General features: G+C 48.6%; 1 protein-coding gene across 1 annotated transcript in view; it reads right to left on the reverse strand.

Moving 5' to 3' along the window:
- Nucleotides 1-14842, reverse strand: part of NOTCH1 (notch receptor 1) — a 101120-nt gene extending 86278 nt beyond the window's left edge. Inside the window, exon 1 of the mRNA XM_078641922.1 lies at nt 14529-14842. Coding sequence (XP_078498048.1) covers nt 14529-14583 — 55 coding nt within the window. The 5' untranslated portion in view covers nt 14584-14842. The remainder of the gene's footprint in view (nt 1-14528) is intronic.
- Between the last annotated feature and the right edge of the window lie 2857 nt (nt 14843-17699).

The raw sequence follows: 17699 nt of genomic DNA on the forward strand, positions 1-17699 counted from the left end.
ACACCCTGGTGCCCTGTTGATGAGACAACTTGCCCAAAAACATCTGCCTCGCCACAGGAATCCCAGCCCAGCTGCCAGTGGTGAGGCCAGGCCTGCTCTGGCCACAGCCAAGAGACACTGCCTGTGCCTGGTGTTATTCTGCGTGGGATGAGATTTGTGTAGCACCCCCTGGAGGGGGTGCGCAGTACTGAAGGCTACACCTCACTAGGGACAGAGGCCGCCATGATATGGAAGAACTGAATCATACAAAGTGCACTGGGGACCCCGCGAGGACAGTCACATGCATTCAAGTATGGCAAGACTGGGAGAGAGAGGTGCTCCAGGAGACAGACTGTCCAGGTGTATCATAGAGTTGAGGGTGAACATGTTCCAGATGAGCTGAGCCTTTAAAGGAAGACATGACGTGATAACATGTATAGAAGGAATAACAAAAGAAGTGTTGCAAACACAAATGTTAAGAACCTTCTATGTTATTAACATAGATGAATCTCCTGTAGCTAAGAAAATTGAAACCAGGCACTAGGCGTGCCATGGCCATCCGCGTGCCACCAGTATACACGATAGGGCCGGCTGGCACGGTTTGCCACAGGTTCAGTGACATCTCTGCTGGCACTGCGCCAGCCAGTGTGCTGATTTCATAACCTGAAGTGCCTTCATGAGTCTGTCTAAATAACTAATTTACAACTGCCCTTGCCAAGTATGTGCGCCAAGAAGTCCAGTGTAATGCGTCAGTGATGATGATAGCAGGGAGTGAAGTTTTGTCTTGGCATAAAAAACACTTTGAAATGATATTTGTATTATTTATGCTGGAGTACAGGCCCCTCTTTTGCTGGGATTGTGGAGACCTGGCATAACAAGCTCGAGAAGCGGTACCTTCTGTGTTCATGAGATGTCCTGAGTTACTCTACCCCAAGCGTTGCCCAAATTCACTTCTCAGCACTGAATGAACCAGTCTAAATGACTGGGCACTCCATATGAGACCACTGATGCTGAGGAAGGGTGGATTCGAGCAGGATTTCTACCACACGGACTCTTCCAAGAGTACGTCCATCGATGGACAGTGCCCGGTTGGGTTTTATGGTTTAGAATATCTTTTTGGTTGATGATGCCTGGTTGCGTTCTGTATTTTACAAAGTTGTATTGGTTGATGGGGCCTGGTTGGATTAGAATGCTGTATTGCTTCACGGTGCCTCGTTGGGGTTTAGAGTTTAGAATATCTTATTGGTTGACGTAGTCTGGTTGGGTTCTGTATTTAACAACGTTGTATTGTTTGACTGTGCCCAGTTCAGTTCTATATGTTGGAATATCTTACTGTTTGAAAGTGTCTAGTTGGGTTCTATATTTTAGAATGTCTCATACATGATGGTGTTCAGTTTGATAGTAGATTCGGGAATGCCTTTATGCTGGATGCTTTAAAATGTGGTTTTAGGTTCTGGAATGTCTTTTGTTAGATGGTGTCTGGTTGTTTTTTTATATTTTAGAACGCCTTATTGTTTGACAGCATCTAGTTGGCTTGTACATTCTAGAATGTTTTATTGTTTGTCAGTGTATAGTTGGGTTTTATAATTTAGGATGTCTGATACGTGGTGGTGTCCAGTTGGATTGTCTTTATGTTGGATGCTGGTAAGTTTGGTTGTAAATTCTTGAATGTCTTAAGTTTGGTGGTGTCTGGTTGGTTTTGAGCTCTGTAATTAATGTATTGGTTTCTGACCTGGTTATAGATACCAGGATGTATTTTGTTAGCGGGTCACGCATGCTGTTAAGATTCCGAGATACCTTAGTTTGATTGTATTAGGCCGATATGTTCCAGAGTGATGGTGTCTGCTCAGATCTCTGAATACAATGGGTTTGATGATGTGTGGTTGTGTTTGGAGACCGGTTGTGACATCCTTCGTTGATGGCCCTTGCAGAGTAGTTGAATGGTTCTAAAACTCAGCTCCAGGTCGGATATTTTAAAACTATGTCTTTGCGGACGGACCTTTTTACCGGTGGACTCTGATGTTCAGAAATTTAGATACAAGGGTGACTTTTCCCAAGATCTACCGTAACGTTACTGTTGAAATATTTATTGCGGCCACTGGGTTGCCACAATAACTGCATATATTATTAATGTGATAAGAGACAACGCAATCTGCAAGAAAGTGTCTACCCTGCACAACACTACTCGCCGACTTAAGACTGTTTTTTAAGGCAGTTGCTAGTTTTTAATGTACCTTTATGGCCACTTTATTTAGAGCCAATCAAGTTATTTCTGATTCTGGCTTAAGACTGTTTCTGGGCGGTGTGTGGAATGGTAAAGCTAAATACGAAATAATGCCCAGGAGCTGCGCCTGTGCGCCAAGATGCGCCGTGAATGGGTGTAATGGTGCCACCGAAGGTACAGGAAGAAAAGGACAACTGTTGCAATATTCATGGTGACCCCACCCGCGATGCCCGGGAGGGGTCGAGGGTGTTTGTGTCTCTCCGGCAAACATACGTTGTCTTCTCTCCCGAGCTCGTGGGAAAAAAATAGCAACAGCTGCTGAGCAGGGAGCGCTCTGATTTTAAACAAATGGCACAATCAGAGCCGCCCATTGTGCAGCGCCGGGGACACTTGGCGCTTTGTTTACAGCCGTGATACCTGAACCTCCTGACTGGGGGCCGTGGGGGGCCCCGCCCCCAGCCCAGCAGGAGCGCACACAGCGCCTCTGTCTCTAGTGGCAGGGGGGGGGGGCGACCACAGGTACATGAAAAGGGAGTCGAGGCACCTTGAGAGGTAAAGGCGGGAAGCGCCCCTCATACAGTGAGTCAACTCCAAGAAGTGATCGCTCGTTGAGTGGATCCCGCAAGGGCAGGGATCCCCCCTGCAGGGACAGAACGCGGGCTTGGGAAGTACCAAGAAACTCCGGAAACTGCGCTTAAAGAAAGTTCCCTCCTCACACTTCCCGACAGACACAATCCATACGAAACAAAAAAATGCAGACGCGTCTGCTCTTTATGCAAAGTAACCGTGAAGGAGAGGCGCTATATGACAATGAGTACACTGAGCTCCCTGTATATGCCCCCTGGAGCCGATAACAGCAGGTGGGGTACAGTCACTCACAACACTTTCTGAGTTTCTGCCCCCCCCCCCAAACACACACATATAAAATAAAAGATGTTCCAAGTGCTAATCTGTTTTTTATTTAGCGCTGCAGGTCGCAATTCTGTCGTTTCGAAGCGCCGTGCACAACAAATTGGCCGGTGATAGGTGGCCAGAGCATGTGTACATAGCGCCGCACATTACGCTTTGGTCACTTTTGAGTGCTATAGCCGGGCACAAGTCTACCAGTTTACTTTTGATGTTCCATCGGGTCCTTTTATCACTCACCATCCTCCTCCAATTTTACGAGTAATGAATAGTTTCAGACAAGGTCCCTACAAGCTTTCTCTAAAATCGGTCTGGATTGATTCAGGGGGTAATCGTCTCCCCCCACTCCCCAGAACACTAGGCCCACTCAAATGGCTCGCGATAAAGGCCCCCATCAAACACCACCTAACAGGTGTGAGCACGGTTTACGGTGGGCTACTTTTCAGCTGCATTTTGAGACTTGTGGTCCAGCATTTCTTACACAGCGCGTACAATAGCAAGCGCCTGGAAGCCAAGACAAAACTAACACAGGAGGAGCGTCTCACGCCTGATATGAGACAATCACCCCCACCCACCCCTCTTCCGAAGGTCACCCGAGGGCGCGAGGCAACCAGTGTCTGCTATTGGCAACGACTGGATAATATGAAAACTCTCTCCTCACAGAACAATTAACCCCCCTCCTACCTCCCACCCCTCAAAAGGAGTTAGCTTCCCTGCGCCAAAACGCAATGTATGTATTTATTTTTAACGTTTTATATGTATTTATTTTGACAGTTTAATATAGCGCGAACATGACCCTTGGGGGTATCAGAGCGCTTTACAATTGTTCTGTGTGAGGACACTCTTGACTGCTCCCTCAACTTTCTGCACCCGGTTGGTGGTGGGGGAGGGGGTCTGGTGTGTATAATGCAGAAGCTCCCCTGGGGTAGAAAGAAGCCAGACGAGGCTCTGTGGGACAGGACCCATGATTGTGAGCAAAGCTGCAGTTTGCCAGGCTGGGCTCGCGTGAACCACATATTTCATAATGACAACTGTATTCAGCATCAGCACGCGGCGCCCGGGTGCCCACATATCAATGCCATCCACCCGTGCCATCACCCCCACGAAGATGCTGGCCTCAGCCAGAGGGAGGGTGCTGATTTGTGCGCCTGTGTGTTTGACGTCATAGTTCATCTGGGCGCTCCCCCGCCCCTAAAAACGTGTTCTATCCGGGTCTGCGAAGGCACACCCGCCCAGAAGCAAGACCGAGAACAGCAGCCGCCAAAGCGGAAGCCTGACGTCAGGGGACATTTCGGAGCTCCCGGAATCGGATGGAGTCCGACAGCGAGCATCTCTGGTGGGGGCGGGGGAGGCTGCGCAGGGCTGGCCTCTGATCTGCTCCAAAGTTTTGCAGTTCAAGGACACCACCCGACACTTTAAGGGCACCCTACAAGGTCTGAGCGACCCCATATAGAACCTCAAGGTATACGCGGCCAGTCCAAAGCCCAGCCACATTACTCAAGGGCCCCACTCTTAAAGGGGCTAGGCATTAAATGACGTCACAGTGCTCCTCAAAACAGGAGCTGACATCAAACACACATTTTTTTTCCAAGAGTTTTATATAGCGCTGGCTAGACCCGGAGGTTCAGAGCGCTTTACATGTGCATCAGATCATAGTTACAGGTTACATCATAACGAAGGTTACATAGTTCTTAGAGCCTGGCCACATAGTTACTGGTAAGGTCGAGATAAACAATAAGCACAAATACGTAAGGGGAGAAGCAGGCAAGGTGAGAGATTCAGGGGAGGGGGGTTGGAGCAGGGGAAGTAGACAGATAATGAAGGCAGGAAAGAGGAGGGGAGGGTGAGAGACACAGCATGGGAAGAGGAGGGGAAGAGTGACATTGTAGAATGCCTATTGTTGAGATGGTTCTAGACGAAGGACAGGAAAAGAGAACAGTTGTGTTTCCTCTACACTGGATGGCACGGTGTGTGCGCCCACAGTCTGGGGCTTATAGAGTTAAAGGGTACCTTTCTAGGAAGTCAACCTTTCTTACAGACTTAGAACACTTGTCACTGATTGGCAGTGTTCACTGATTGCCAGCAAGGGACTACAGGCCCAAGCTCTCTTATAGTCTGATTTACTAATGACTGCCAAGAGGGCCACTCTTGGACAATTCGAGGCCTCAGATTCTAGCTAACTTAAGGCCACCACTCTCAGTGAAATGGTAGGCCCAGACACAAGCATGCCACTGGTGGCGAGTTTCATAGCCCATTTGTAGGGGGCCAATCTTCCTTATAGACTAAAGAGAGGTTGTAAGGCATGGGCAAAGTGGGCCCGGGCCCAGGGCCCCAGCTTTTCAGAGCCCCCCTGATAGAGCCAGCTCTGTTCTGCAGAGAATCTTGGTCTGATGACCTTGAATCATTCTTAAACAGATTGTTTTAAATAGAGTTTTCCTTTAATTTATTTTTAATGTGGGCAATGTGCGGGAGTCTATGAGACATTTTGCAGAGAAATGTTTAAGTTTTTCAACTCCATCCAACACCCATAAACAAAGTTCAAACAGCATCTCACATATGAAAATGGGTAGTGTTTGCAGAGATTAATTGCAATAATATTAGTGAGTTGCTATTTTATTATAATATTGAAAACACACGTCACTGACCCTGAATATTAGATGTAAACACGTTTAGAATTTGGACCAGTGTGTCTGTGCAGTGTTAGTGACCTGGCCAAAGAGGGCATGAATAAGATGAAACTGAACCATAAATTGAACCATAAAGTGCCTAACAAAAACTGAACCATAAAGTGCCTAACAAAAATGAATGTGTGTCCTCATGTAACGTAACTGGTGCTTTGCAAAGCGCTCTGATACCCTATTCGGGTCATGTTCACGCAATATAAAACTCTGCACAAAAAAAAAAGAATTAAAAAAAAATTCAAAGCTCTTTGAACAGGGGCCCGCAAATTACTTTTGGCCTCGGGCCCCTGAGTGCCAACAGGAGTACTCTTTTCCCAGATAATTCAAAGGCACCACTTTTAGAGACTCTGTAGGTCCAAAAACGAGGGCGCCATCCTTAGCGAGTCTGATATTCCATTTCTAGAGGGCCAAACTGTCTTTTATTCTAAAAATCCCACCCAGTTATTTTCAACAGGATCACTATTGGAAAGTTGGCGGTCCCATACCTTAGATAACTCACGGGCAGCATGCACGAGATTTGGTGACCCCAACCCCAATGTTGCCACTCTTGAGAGACTCAGAGGACCCACATTTGGAGAACCTAAGTGACCCAGTCTGTGGTAGCTCATCAAGAAAACCTTACAAACCTTACCCAACAATGGCTAGATCTTGAAAGCCCAATACCCACTTTTAGATATCTCTAGTGCCCAAAAGGCACCAACCACTACTCCTGGATAGCCCATATGGCCCTCCCAGACAGCCCAACAGCCAGTGCGCAGGGTCCCACACCCTAAGAGATCCCCATGGCCTACTCATGATGGACCATGAAGCCCACTTGGAGAACCCATGGGCCGGCAAAGGAGTTACAGCCACAAACCTGCTCCCGAAGAGCCAGACAACCATTCTTAAGCGGTGCAGACACCCACTTCTGCATGGCCCAACTGACCCACTCTGCTGATTCCTAACAGATGTCCTGCACGTGCAAAGGCCACAGTCAGACGACCCAGGAGCCCGCTGCCTGCAGTCCCAAGGGACCAGTGTGAGAAATCATTAAAGTTTGCTCACAGTGACCCAGGAACAGGCCTACAATTCAGTGGGATAAGTAGTTACTAATGAGATCTGTGTGCGCAAATTTAAATCCTGTCAAGGTGAGCTTGGCTTTGCATCCTTCTGAGGGCCACACATTGAATACCATTCATTAAGGTTATTGTAAAACATGTAATTTTAAAGAAACATTTGATGGTCAATACTGCAGTACAAAGTGGTATATAAAACAAGATGGTATTATTAATACTCAAAAAGAGGTCAAGAGCCCACTGTAGAGACATTGTGTGGACAGCCCAAGAGTACACTCTCTGAGAGCTCCAAGCCCTACTGTTCGATAATATGTTGCAAATAAGACAGACCAGAGACACTCGTAGACAATACAAGAGCGCGCTTTCCAATAGCCGACTCCTAGATAAAAGTTAGGATAATCTAAGGACACATTTTAGAAGAACCCAAGAACCTAGTCTAAGCAGCTTAAGGACTCTGCCTAGGACAACTCAGGGTTTTTAGTAGCTGGCTCAAGGTCACCCTCTTACACAGCCCATGCTGTCTCTTAAAAGGGCCAACTGTTGGCTACTCCAGAAGGCCAATTCTTTAACCGCATCGATGCTCGCAGATTTACAACCATGCGCTGGGATTTTCAAAAACCCATTATTCATGACGAGCTGGGCTCGTCATGAGCGTGTGAGCAGGCTACTGCATGACGAGCCCAGCTCGTCATGAGCGTGGAAGGGGTTAATAACCAAAAGCTCCACTCATAAGGAGTCCACACGTCCACTCTTTAGAGTGCATGGACTCACTCTGAGAGAGGCACCAGCCAAAGCATTTGAAGTCCCTTGGACCACTTGACGAAACGCCAAATACTGACTTTAGGTATTGCAAGAGCAATTCTAAGACAAGTAAACATTCCACTCATGGAGCAGTGAAGAATGTACCCTAAATCATCTCACGGGCCGCTCAGTCTTGGAGGGACCAAGGACCCTCTATAGGGCAGCCCAGGTAGTCACTCTTTAAAAACGAGGGGGTGGGGGAGAACACATTTTTAGATAGATCAGGTAGTCACATGAGGACATTGCAGCTCACGGCTGCACAGACCATGGGCATACTCTGAGAGAGCAGAAGACCCACTATTAGAGAGCCCAAGATAACATAACATAAGTATTTGTAAAGCGCACATTCACCTGCAGGCCTCTTGGCGCTGAATAACAGACGTTTATTGTTACCCAACTCAATGGTACTCATTTTATCGACCTCAGATGGATGAAAGGCTGAGTGGACCCACCAGGATTTGAACCTGTGACCATGAGGTCGAACACAGGCCCCTGTAATGGACGCATCAGTCCACAGAACCACCAGACCCGGCCAAGAACCAACCTACAGGCCTACTCTGGGACTGAACAAGGGAATTTAACGCAGCCCAATGGCTCACTCTTACCGACTGGAAGAACCCTCTCCAGATCAGCCCAAGAGGACACACTACACACTAACAACGCCCAAGGCCCCACTTTTAGGGCGTGTAAGAACCCTGTCCAGGTCAGCTAAAGAGGACGCAAGGACACAGCCCACTCTTAAAGGGTCTAAGAACTCTGCCCAGGTCAGCCCAAGAGGACACACTAACACAGGCCAAGGCCCCACTCTTTGAGAGTCTACTAGGCCTCTCAAGGTCAGCCCAAGATGTCATGTTAACACAGTTCAAAGCCCACCCTTTGTCTACGAACCCTCCTCTCCAGGTCAACCAAAGAAACACACTAACACTCTTAGACAGACTAAGAACCCAACTCCCATTGAACACAAGACAACACAATAACACATACCAAGGCCCGCTCCTCGAGAGTCTAAGAACTCTTTCCAGGTCAGCCCAAGATGACAGGTTAAGATAGCCCAAGGGCCACTCCTAGAGAGACTAAGAACCTCACCGGGTCCGCCCAAGAGGAAGCACGAACACAGCCCAACATCCCACTCTTACAGGGACTAAGAACTCTGTCCAGGTCAGGCCAAGGAGACACACCAACACCGCCCAAGACCTCATTTTTACACAGTCTAGGAACCTGTCCAGCTCAGCCAATGAGGGCGCATGAACACAACCCAAGGCTCTGCTCCCAGAGGGCCTATAAACCTTCACTGGGTCAAACCAAGAAGATGCACAAACACAGCCCAATGACCCATTCTTGGAGGGCCTACAAACTCTCTCCGGGTCATCCCAAAAGAATGCACAATGTCCAAGGCCCCACTCTTCAAGAGTCTAAGAACTATTTCCAGGACAGCCCAAGACAACCCTCTAACACAGACCAAGGCCCCACTCTTAGAGAGTCTAAGAACTCTCTCCAGGTTAACCCAAGACGATACACTAACACAGCGCAATGCCCCATTCTTAGACAGCCTAAGAACCCTCACTGGGTCAGCCGAAGACGATGCATGAACACAGCCCAACACCCACTCTTACGGGGACTAAGAACTCTGTCCAGGTGATGCCAAGAGGACACACTAACATAGCCCAAAACCTCATGTTTACACAGTCTAAGAACCATGTCCAGCTCGGCCAGAGAGAATGCACGAACACAGCCCAATGCCCTGGTCTTAGAGGGCCTACGAACCCTCACCGGGTCATCCCAAGAGGATGCACAAACACAGCCCAAGGTCCCTCTCTTGGAAAGCCCATGAGCTCTCTCCGGGTCAGCCAGAGAGCACACACGTACATATCCCTAGGTTCACGCTATAATAGGCCAGGAACAGTCTCAAAGGGTGTCAATAAGTCACTCACTGACAGAGCTCGCTCCCATGCTGAGGGCACAATGATCTACTTAACGAGAGTCAAATCTTTAACATCGCAAAGTATAATTATATATTGTAACACTATAGTGTTTAATTAAACTTAAAGGCGTTCTGATTATCAAAAAAGAGAACAAAAGTTAAGTCAAATATTACATTTTGGGCATTTCCACTGGCCCACACATAGCAATCCCACTCACCCCCTCTTAAATATCCCCAGGGCCCACTGATCTACTGTTTGAGATGCCAATGAGTTTCATGTACAGATCCCAAGGGCCCACTCTTAGATATCACAAGATAACACTCTTAGAGACACATGAGATCCTATGTGTGGAGATCCCAAGCAATGTATAAACGGGGGTAAGGGGGTCCTGGGGAGAGTTTAACGACCAGCACAGATATGATCCCAAACTGAACTGAAAAACACAAAAATATATCTGTGGGTCTCGTAAACTACCTGGCACCTTAAACGTCCTATACACAAGTCAGAATAGTAAGATATGTTTAAATTAATATGATCTCTCGCTGAAAATTCCTATTTAAAGGACGAAGTCCCATCACTCACCGAAAGGTCCCAAGCACCCATGTTTAAAGATCAGAAAGATCCATTCGAGGCGATTAAAAAAACACTTTCACAGATCCCAAGAACCTACCAGTAGATATTTAAAATAGTCCACTTTTGGAGATTCCAAATAACTCACTCTTAGAGATCTTAAGAGATTCGAATGACCAGTGGTTAGAGGCCCTTTTATGAGATCCCAAATAATCCTCTCTTGGAGATCCTGGGACCACATATTTGAGATACAAAAGCACCCACTCATGAAGATCGCATGGATCCACTCTCAGAGAGCTCAAAGGCCCACTCTTTAACAACCCTAGGATCCACTCTCAGAGATCCCATGTGCCCGCTCTAAAACACCCCAAGAAATGATGCTTGGAGATCCTGTGTGCCTGCTCTAGAACAGTTCAATGACTCACATAGATCCCATGTGCCCGCTCTAGAACAGTTCAAGGACTCACGTAGATCCCATGTGCCCGCTCTAGAACAGTTCAATGACTCACATAGATCCCATGTGCCCGCTCTAGAAGAGTTCAATGACTCACATAGATCCCATGTGCCCGCTCTAGAAGAGTTCAATGACTCACATAGATCCCATGTGCCCGCTCTAGAACAGTTCAATGACTCACATAGATCCCATGTGCCCGCTCTAGAACAGTTCCATGACTCACATAGATCCCATGTGCCCGCTCTAGAAGAGTTCAATGACTCACATAGATCCCATGTGCCCGCTCTAGAAGAGTTCAATGACTCACATAGATCCCATGTGCCCGCTCTAGAACAGTTCAATGACTCACATAGATCCCATGTGCCCGCTCTAGAACAGTTCAATGACTCACATAGATCCCATGTGCCCGCTCTAGAAGAGTTCAATGACTCACATAGATCCCATGTGCCCGCTCTAGAACAGTTCAATGACTCACATAGATCCCATGTGCCCGCTCTAGAACAGTTCCATGACTCACATAGATCCCATGTGCCCACTCTAGAACAGTTCAATGACTCACACGCAGAGCTCCCATGTGCCTGCGGTAGAACAGCCCAAGGACACACGACTCAGAGATCCCGTGTGCCCGCTCTAGAACAGTTCAATGACTCACACTCAGAGCTCCCATGTGCCCGTGGCAGAACAGCCCAAGGACACACGACTCAGAGATCCCGTGTGCCTGCTCTAGAACAGTTCAATGACTCACATTCAGAGATCCCATGTGCCCGCTCTAGAACAGTCCCATGACTCACATAGATCCCATGTGCCCGCTCTAGAACAGTTCAATGACTTACATAGATCCCGTGTGCCCGTTCTAGAACAGTTCAATGACTCAAACGCAGAGCTCCCATGTGCCTGCGGTAGAACAGCCCAAGGACACACGACTCAGAGATTCTGTGTGCGCACTCTAGAACAGTTCAATGACTCACATTCAGATTTCAAGTGCCCGCTCTAGAAAAGCCCATGGACCCACGCTCAGAGATCCCATGTGCCAACTCTAGACCAGTCCAATGACTCAAATTCGGAGGTCATGTGCCCACTCAAGAACAGCCCAAGAATGATGCTTGGAGATCCCGTGTGCCCGCTCTAGAACAGTCCAAGGACTCACACTCAGAGATCCCATGTGCCCACTCAAAAACAGCCCATGGACCCACGCTCAGAGCCCCCATGTGCCTGCTGCAGAAGGGCATAAGGACCACTCCGAGAGACCCTAACAGCTCAAGTGTCTAATTTTAATGGACGGTCCCACTGCAGACACGCGGCTGACCTGCTCCTGAGACGTACACATGACAACAGGTGTCTGTTTCCCGTGCACACACGGCAGTGACTGCACCTCCCACCCTGCAGCCACAAACAATGTACAAACTCTCCCGTCTTTCGGGTGCCGGGCGGCACTTCCACCCCGGTACCTCCACGGAATGTACACACGGAGCACTGGGGGACGTGGCCCCTTGTTTATCACCCACATATCAACTTTAAAAAGAGAAATATACACAGGGCTCCGGGCTGCCTTGGGGCAGACTGCATTTTGAAAGGGAACAAAAGAAACAGCATTGAAAGGGGCCAAGTCCAGGTTATCCACATGGGTGCCGTCTGCTGGGGAGGCAGAGGGAGATAAAAGAGGGATTTATTCCGGCACTGAGCCGCCCTTTGAAGTCTTTCGGCGCGGTCTGCACGGAGCACATGACAGCAGGCAGGGCCGTGCGCCTCACACTGGCCCCTCTGTGCGCCCGGCGCGCAGCCCCGTTTCCTCTTCACAACATCCTCTTCTAAAGCAGCGAGTGAGTGTCTTTCCGGCCCAGGCCCGTGGCGCACTGCGCGCACCCAGGCGCACTTCACCCACACCAAGGCTGGCCTCTCCCGTCCCCTGCCAGGCCTAGGCCCGTGGCGCACTGCGCGCACCCAGGCGCACTTCACCCACACTAGTGCGGGCCTCTCCCGTCCCCTGCAAGCATTACTGGACAAAGCAGGAGACATTCTGCATTTTCGTTCCAAAAATGCCCCTCGGGGTCTGCTCATTGCCCCATCCCCCAGGCATCCTTCAGGCCTCGGTGGCAATGCCCCCGTGCGCTGAGAGTGGCCGGCGCGTTCCTGTGCCCATACACTCGTAAAAGTACAAGTCGAGTATCTGTGGCCATCAACCTAAACTGAGAGTGCCCCACGGAGCACCGAGGGGGGCATCTCGCAACTCAGCTGTGCCCTCTGCTCCATAGGAAACTGTCTCACGGGACCCTAAAAGGATAACCGGGGCCTCTGAGCTGCATCTGGAACCCCCTACCTGATCTCAGGACATGTTCTATCGGACCCCAAAGACACCTGTGTCCTCTAAAAATACCAAGAAGGTCACTGCACCCACCTAAAAATACCCCATTGGGGTTCAGATGCGCACCCAAGTTCATCTGAAACTTCCCCTAAGGCCTCTCGCAAAATATTCCGAAGAATGCTAATTCCGCACCCCTCGAACGTCTATGTGTCCTGATCTTTGTGAGACGTCATGCGCCCCTAACTTTATCTGAAAGCATTTTGCGCTCTGTGCCCCGCCGCGATTCTAAGTTATCCATCGGGGCCTCCCGTCTTCCCGGGTGCCCACAACTGCATTCGACTCTTTCCTCAAATCCTCCTCTGAAAGGTTTCTGTCCCCCCCCCCTTCTCTGTGCACTTTAACTCCCCTGCGCCCCTTTGTGCTCCTAGTATCAGCAGCCTCCCAGTGGCGTAGGCAGTTGTTTATCATGGACCTCGGTGCAAGAACGGAAATGGGCCCCACTGCCTTTTTAAACTGTGAAATACAGCAACAATCAGTGTTCGGGTGCCACACCAGGCCTCTGTGCCCTGGTGCCACTGCACATGCTGCACCAATGGAAGCTTCTCCCCTTGTGCGCACTCTGCGCCACCTGCGGGTACCACCATGCGCTTCAAACGCCACCTTAAACGTGCGCTCTGACGTACCACTGTACCCAAAGCATCACCTCTGAGCCATCTACCCTGACGAAAAACTATCATGCACTCACCGGTGCCCACTTCAGCATAGCTGACCTCTGCCCTTAAGTGCCACCCAATCTGTTTCCGTGACACAATCACAACCCTCGGCAGCGTCTCTGCCCAAGCCCCCCGCGCGCCCCTCTTGCACAACATGACCTGACGAGCACCCAACTCCCCGTGGGAGGTTGGTAGCATGACCCATCTTGCACTCCGGGTAAAATATGCTGCCTGAAATACAAGTTCCGCGGGCGAGTCTCTCACGGGGGTCTGTGCGCATCCTACACCGCCTGCGCTGCGCACCTGGAAACGGGGCAAGTCGCTCTGCGAAGTTTGAGGTGCTTCACAGACTCTGAGGTTTTACCAATCTGCGCCTCTTGGACACTTTAGAGGCAGCCACACATAGCACACACCCTCCATCCAGTGCATTTGAAAAGAGCTGTTGTTGCTCAACCACAAAACGAGTGTTAAAAGCGTCCCCCACCACTTTTTAAGAGTTGGGGAAGCGTGACACTTTTTTAAAGCACGATAAATACATGATGCCCGGCGCGTGCACAAGACCTGAAACAAACTCTCGAGTTGCAGAAAGTTCTGTTGTGTTACCACAGATTAGATCCGCGCAATTTTCACCAAAAAGTTATACATTATTCTAATTTATAAAATCAGGTTCACGCATTCTGCTTCAAGACACACACCAATCACTACTGACACACAATAATACAATATTCCGTCGGGTTATTCTCACGTCCAGGGACTCCTGGATAGTAGTTCCCCTCTAGTTCAAGGGGCATCGCTCACAAACCCAAGGGCTGTCCGGATCGAATCCAAGCTCCGGACTCCAAATCAAAACAAATGAAACAAGGTGCCAAGAAGCCCGCAATGTCCTAGGACCGAGTTATCCAAGTTATCAATCCGTGTTACCTGGTGCCAGAGAGGGCAGGGTCAGTAGCAGCGCCGCGAAGCCCGGTAGCCGCATCCTTAGGCTGCAAGAGTCCGTTTTAAGGTGTCATAGGTTCCAAGCGGGGATGAAGACGCTACTGTAAGTGTCCCTGTAGGTAAGTATCTCTCTCAGGTGCGTAAATAAATAAGCTCCGGTCCCAGGTGGGTGTCTCAGTCGCTCCGGGCACCCGGTGTCTCCTCGGAGCAGGTCGGTATCTTGCCTTCTTCTTGGCTTAGGCGCCACTGACTACAAAAGTGAAGCAGCAACCCTGCCAGCTCCTGCAGCCAGCAACCACAAAGGATCAGCAAAACAGAGCCGGAGCAGGCCCCGCCCAGAAACAACAAGGGCGGAAACAAGCCCCGCCCACAAAAAGACGCACGACGTTTACTAACAAGTACTTGGGACTGACAGATTGCACACATTTGACAGACTGCACACATTTCATTCTTCACTTTACTTTTTCAATTTCCTTCGTCAGTTTCTTCCTTTGCTGTATATGGTCAGTACAGTATTTGGTTACTTTTTCTTCTTCCCTTATTTACTCCTTTATTTTATGTTTTTGCTCGTTGCATCTGTCTCTCCTCCTAACTTGCTTCTGTTATTTAATATACTTTTTACATACATTGTATTCTCTGTCCGTGCCCTAGATGCTTTGCTGATTCTTTCACGCTATCATTTCCTGGCTCTAAAGGATGTCTGTTGAACATATTTGTGCCTTTTCTGTCAGTTTGTAAACTGTTATGGCTTCTATGTTGACTTTCCCCTTTGTGTGCACTCCCTTTTACAGACTCACTCTTTCTAGCTTCCCTCTCATACGCTTGTTTATAGCAGTTTAGGTCGTTAGTTTGGCCCATAGTCTTCCTTAAACTGCATCATTTTCTCTCCCCCTTCATATGTGGCTTTGCTTTTTGCCTTTCTGCTTCTTTCCGTCCTTTTGTTGCCCTTTGCTTCTTTTTCTGTTCCTTAACTTTTTGATGATCTTTTTGATTTTTTAGTACATTTTAATTTTTTTTCGCTACGTACAATTGCCGTTTGCTTGTTCTTGGTCCTTTTTGTTCATAGAATAGACATGTTTATGTTTTATTCTGGATCTTTACTGCCTTTTCTCGCTATTTGCATTTTTTTGGCCTAACCAATCATGGGAGAGGAGTAAGCACTACTTTTCCCTACTGGTACTTCTAAGAATGTGCATGACTCACTCTGCCTGTCTAATGAGCTTGCTAAGTGACGTACACCAAAGAATATTGGGCTTGGACTGGCAAAATACTACTATTTTAAATTTATGATCAGCTACTTATAGCCAGTGTTTGGCTTGTTTTGTTGAAAGGTCACGTATTTGTAGTGATATGTATTTAATTAACCATGTATCTATGTATTAGTGTCATAGCTGTATCACTCGGCCCTAGTGGATTGCCACTTTGTTTAAACAACCAAAGAAGTTATCATGCCTAGCCAGGCAGGGCCGTCTTAACGTTGGGCCCCATGCAGACCAGAATTTAACACACATTTTCTGTTAAACATTTCTATTCCTGTGAGTGGTTGTGTAGTCAGGGCCCAGTGCACTGCTTTGCCTGGGGGCCTATAATGCTACTAAAACAGCCCTGCAGCCAGGGCCTACTGTGAGAAAACATTCAAAGCACATGTTGATGTGTGCTATATATGGTGCTAGTGTATAGAATACCAGAGCAGAATTCGTTACACTTGTGCATGGTGCCCAAACCCTCCTGTAGGCACGTTAGTGTAGGTCATTGGCGTTGCCAAACTACTTAATGAAGGCAGGAAGGAAGCAATGCAGGGTGTAATTTTGAAGTCAAGTGGCCAACACTGATTGGGCATTCTCAGCCATTAGCCTAGTACAATCAGAGTGGGAAGGGTCAACAGCTAATTTCCCCTGCCTTGTGCCAGCCATACTGCCAGAGATTAAAAAAATGTAGCGAATGATGAACAACAAAAGAAACAACATAAGTGACAATAAAAAGAAAAAAAATAAGAAAAAAAGAGAAAATGATCGCGAAAAATATAATAATGGAGGGAAGGACAAACATTAAGAGGGTAATGTGCAAAAAATAGTGACAACAAAAGCAGGGTACGCAAGCTAAAATGTAAAGGATGGAGTAAAAGGGGAAAAGGTGGTTGTCAAAAATAAGGTAAGTGGGATAGACCATTGAGATCAACAAATGTAGTCAAGGGCAGAGAGAACTTATGAAGTAAACAAACATCACGCTGTATACAATTAAATGTGCAGAAAACAGCCACGAGGAAAACAAAAATAAGCAGATGGCAATGCTACTTTGTTACTTCTCTATTCACTCTGGTTTATGCTTATTGTCCACAAAGCTGTTCACTCACATCCAGACCACAAGAGGCCTTAAGAGCACCACTAGTGTATTTTCAATACCGCAGCAAGCGCGCGTCATAATGCACGGTGATGGATGGCACGAGGCTCGCACCTTTCAGTGTCCGCGCGCACCTGTTCAGGACATGACACCTCAGGACACAGATACAGTCACGGATTCCTACGCGATCATGTTAAAACGCACAGGCTTACCGCAATAACTGGGACATGCTTACATTCGGGGGATGAGTCACATTTGGAGGTTGGTAGTGTAGATTTTCATAAACATAAGGATTGCACACAAGTGATCACGTGCACTTTATCATGTTAAGTTTTTTCAAAGTTGCACATCGTGTTGCAAAACCGTTTAAAACGTCCCCAGGATCCTGCAGCAAATGCTGCCTGGCACACAGTGTTGTCTTTTGTTTGCTATCCCATAGCTTTTCTGGAGGGAGGTGTCAATGGCCATTCCACTCAAGGGGCGGACTACTTTCAGAGGCGCGAGGCGGTGCGGACGGCGGATAGATCCGTGTCATTGGTCGGAGCGCAGAGCAGCCGGCGGAGGGATCCGCCTCATCTGCATGTGAATGGAAGCGTGTGGAGCGCGGCGCTGGCGGCAGCCGGCCAGTGTGAGGCAGGCCGCGGAGGAGGGCGGAGGAGGGCGGAGGAGGGCGGGGGCGGAGGCTGTGCCGCTGCCGACGCCGCCGCTGGGCCTGCCTCCCCCACTCGCCCTCCCCTGGGGCTTCTTTATTGTACTTGTGGTGACACACGGAGGGAGACGCACAAAAGCGGGTTCTTTTCTCCTCTGAAACTTCTG

The sequence above is a fragment of the Lissotriton helveticus genome, chromosome 5_1, assembly GCF_964261635.1.
Source record: "Lissotriton helveticus chromosome 5_1, aLisHel1.1, whole genome shotgun sequence".
NCBI classification, from domain to species: Eukaryota; Metazoa; Chordata; class Amphibia; order Caudata; family Salamandridae; genus Lissotriton; species Lissotriton helveticus.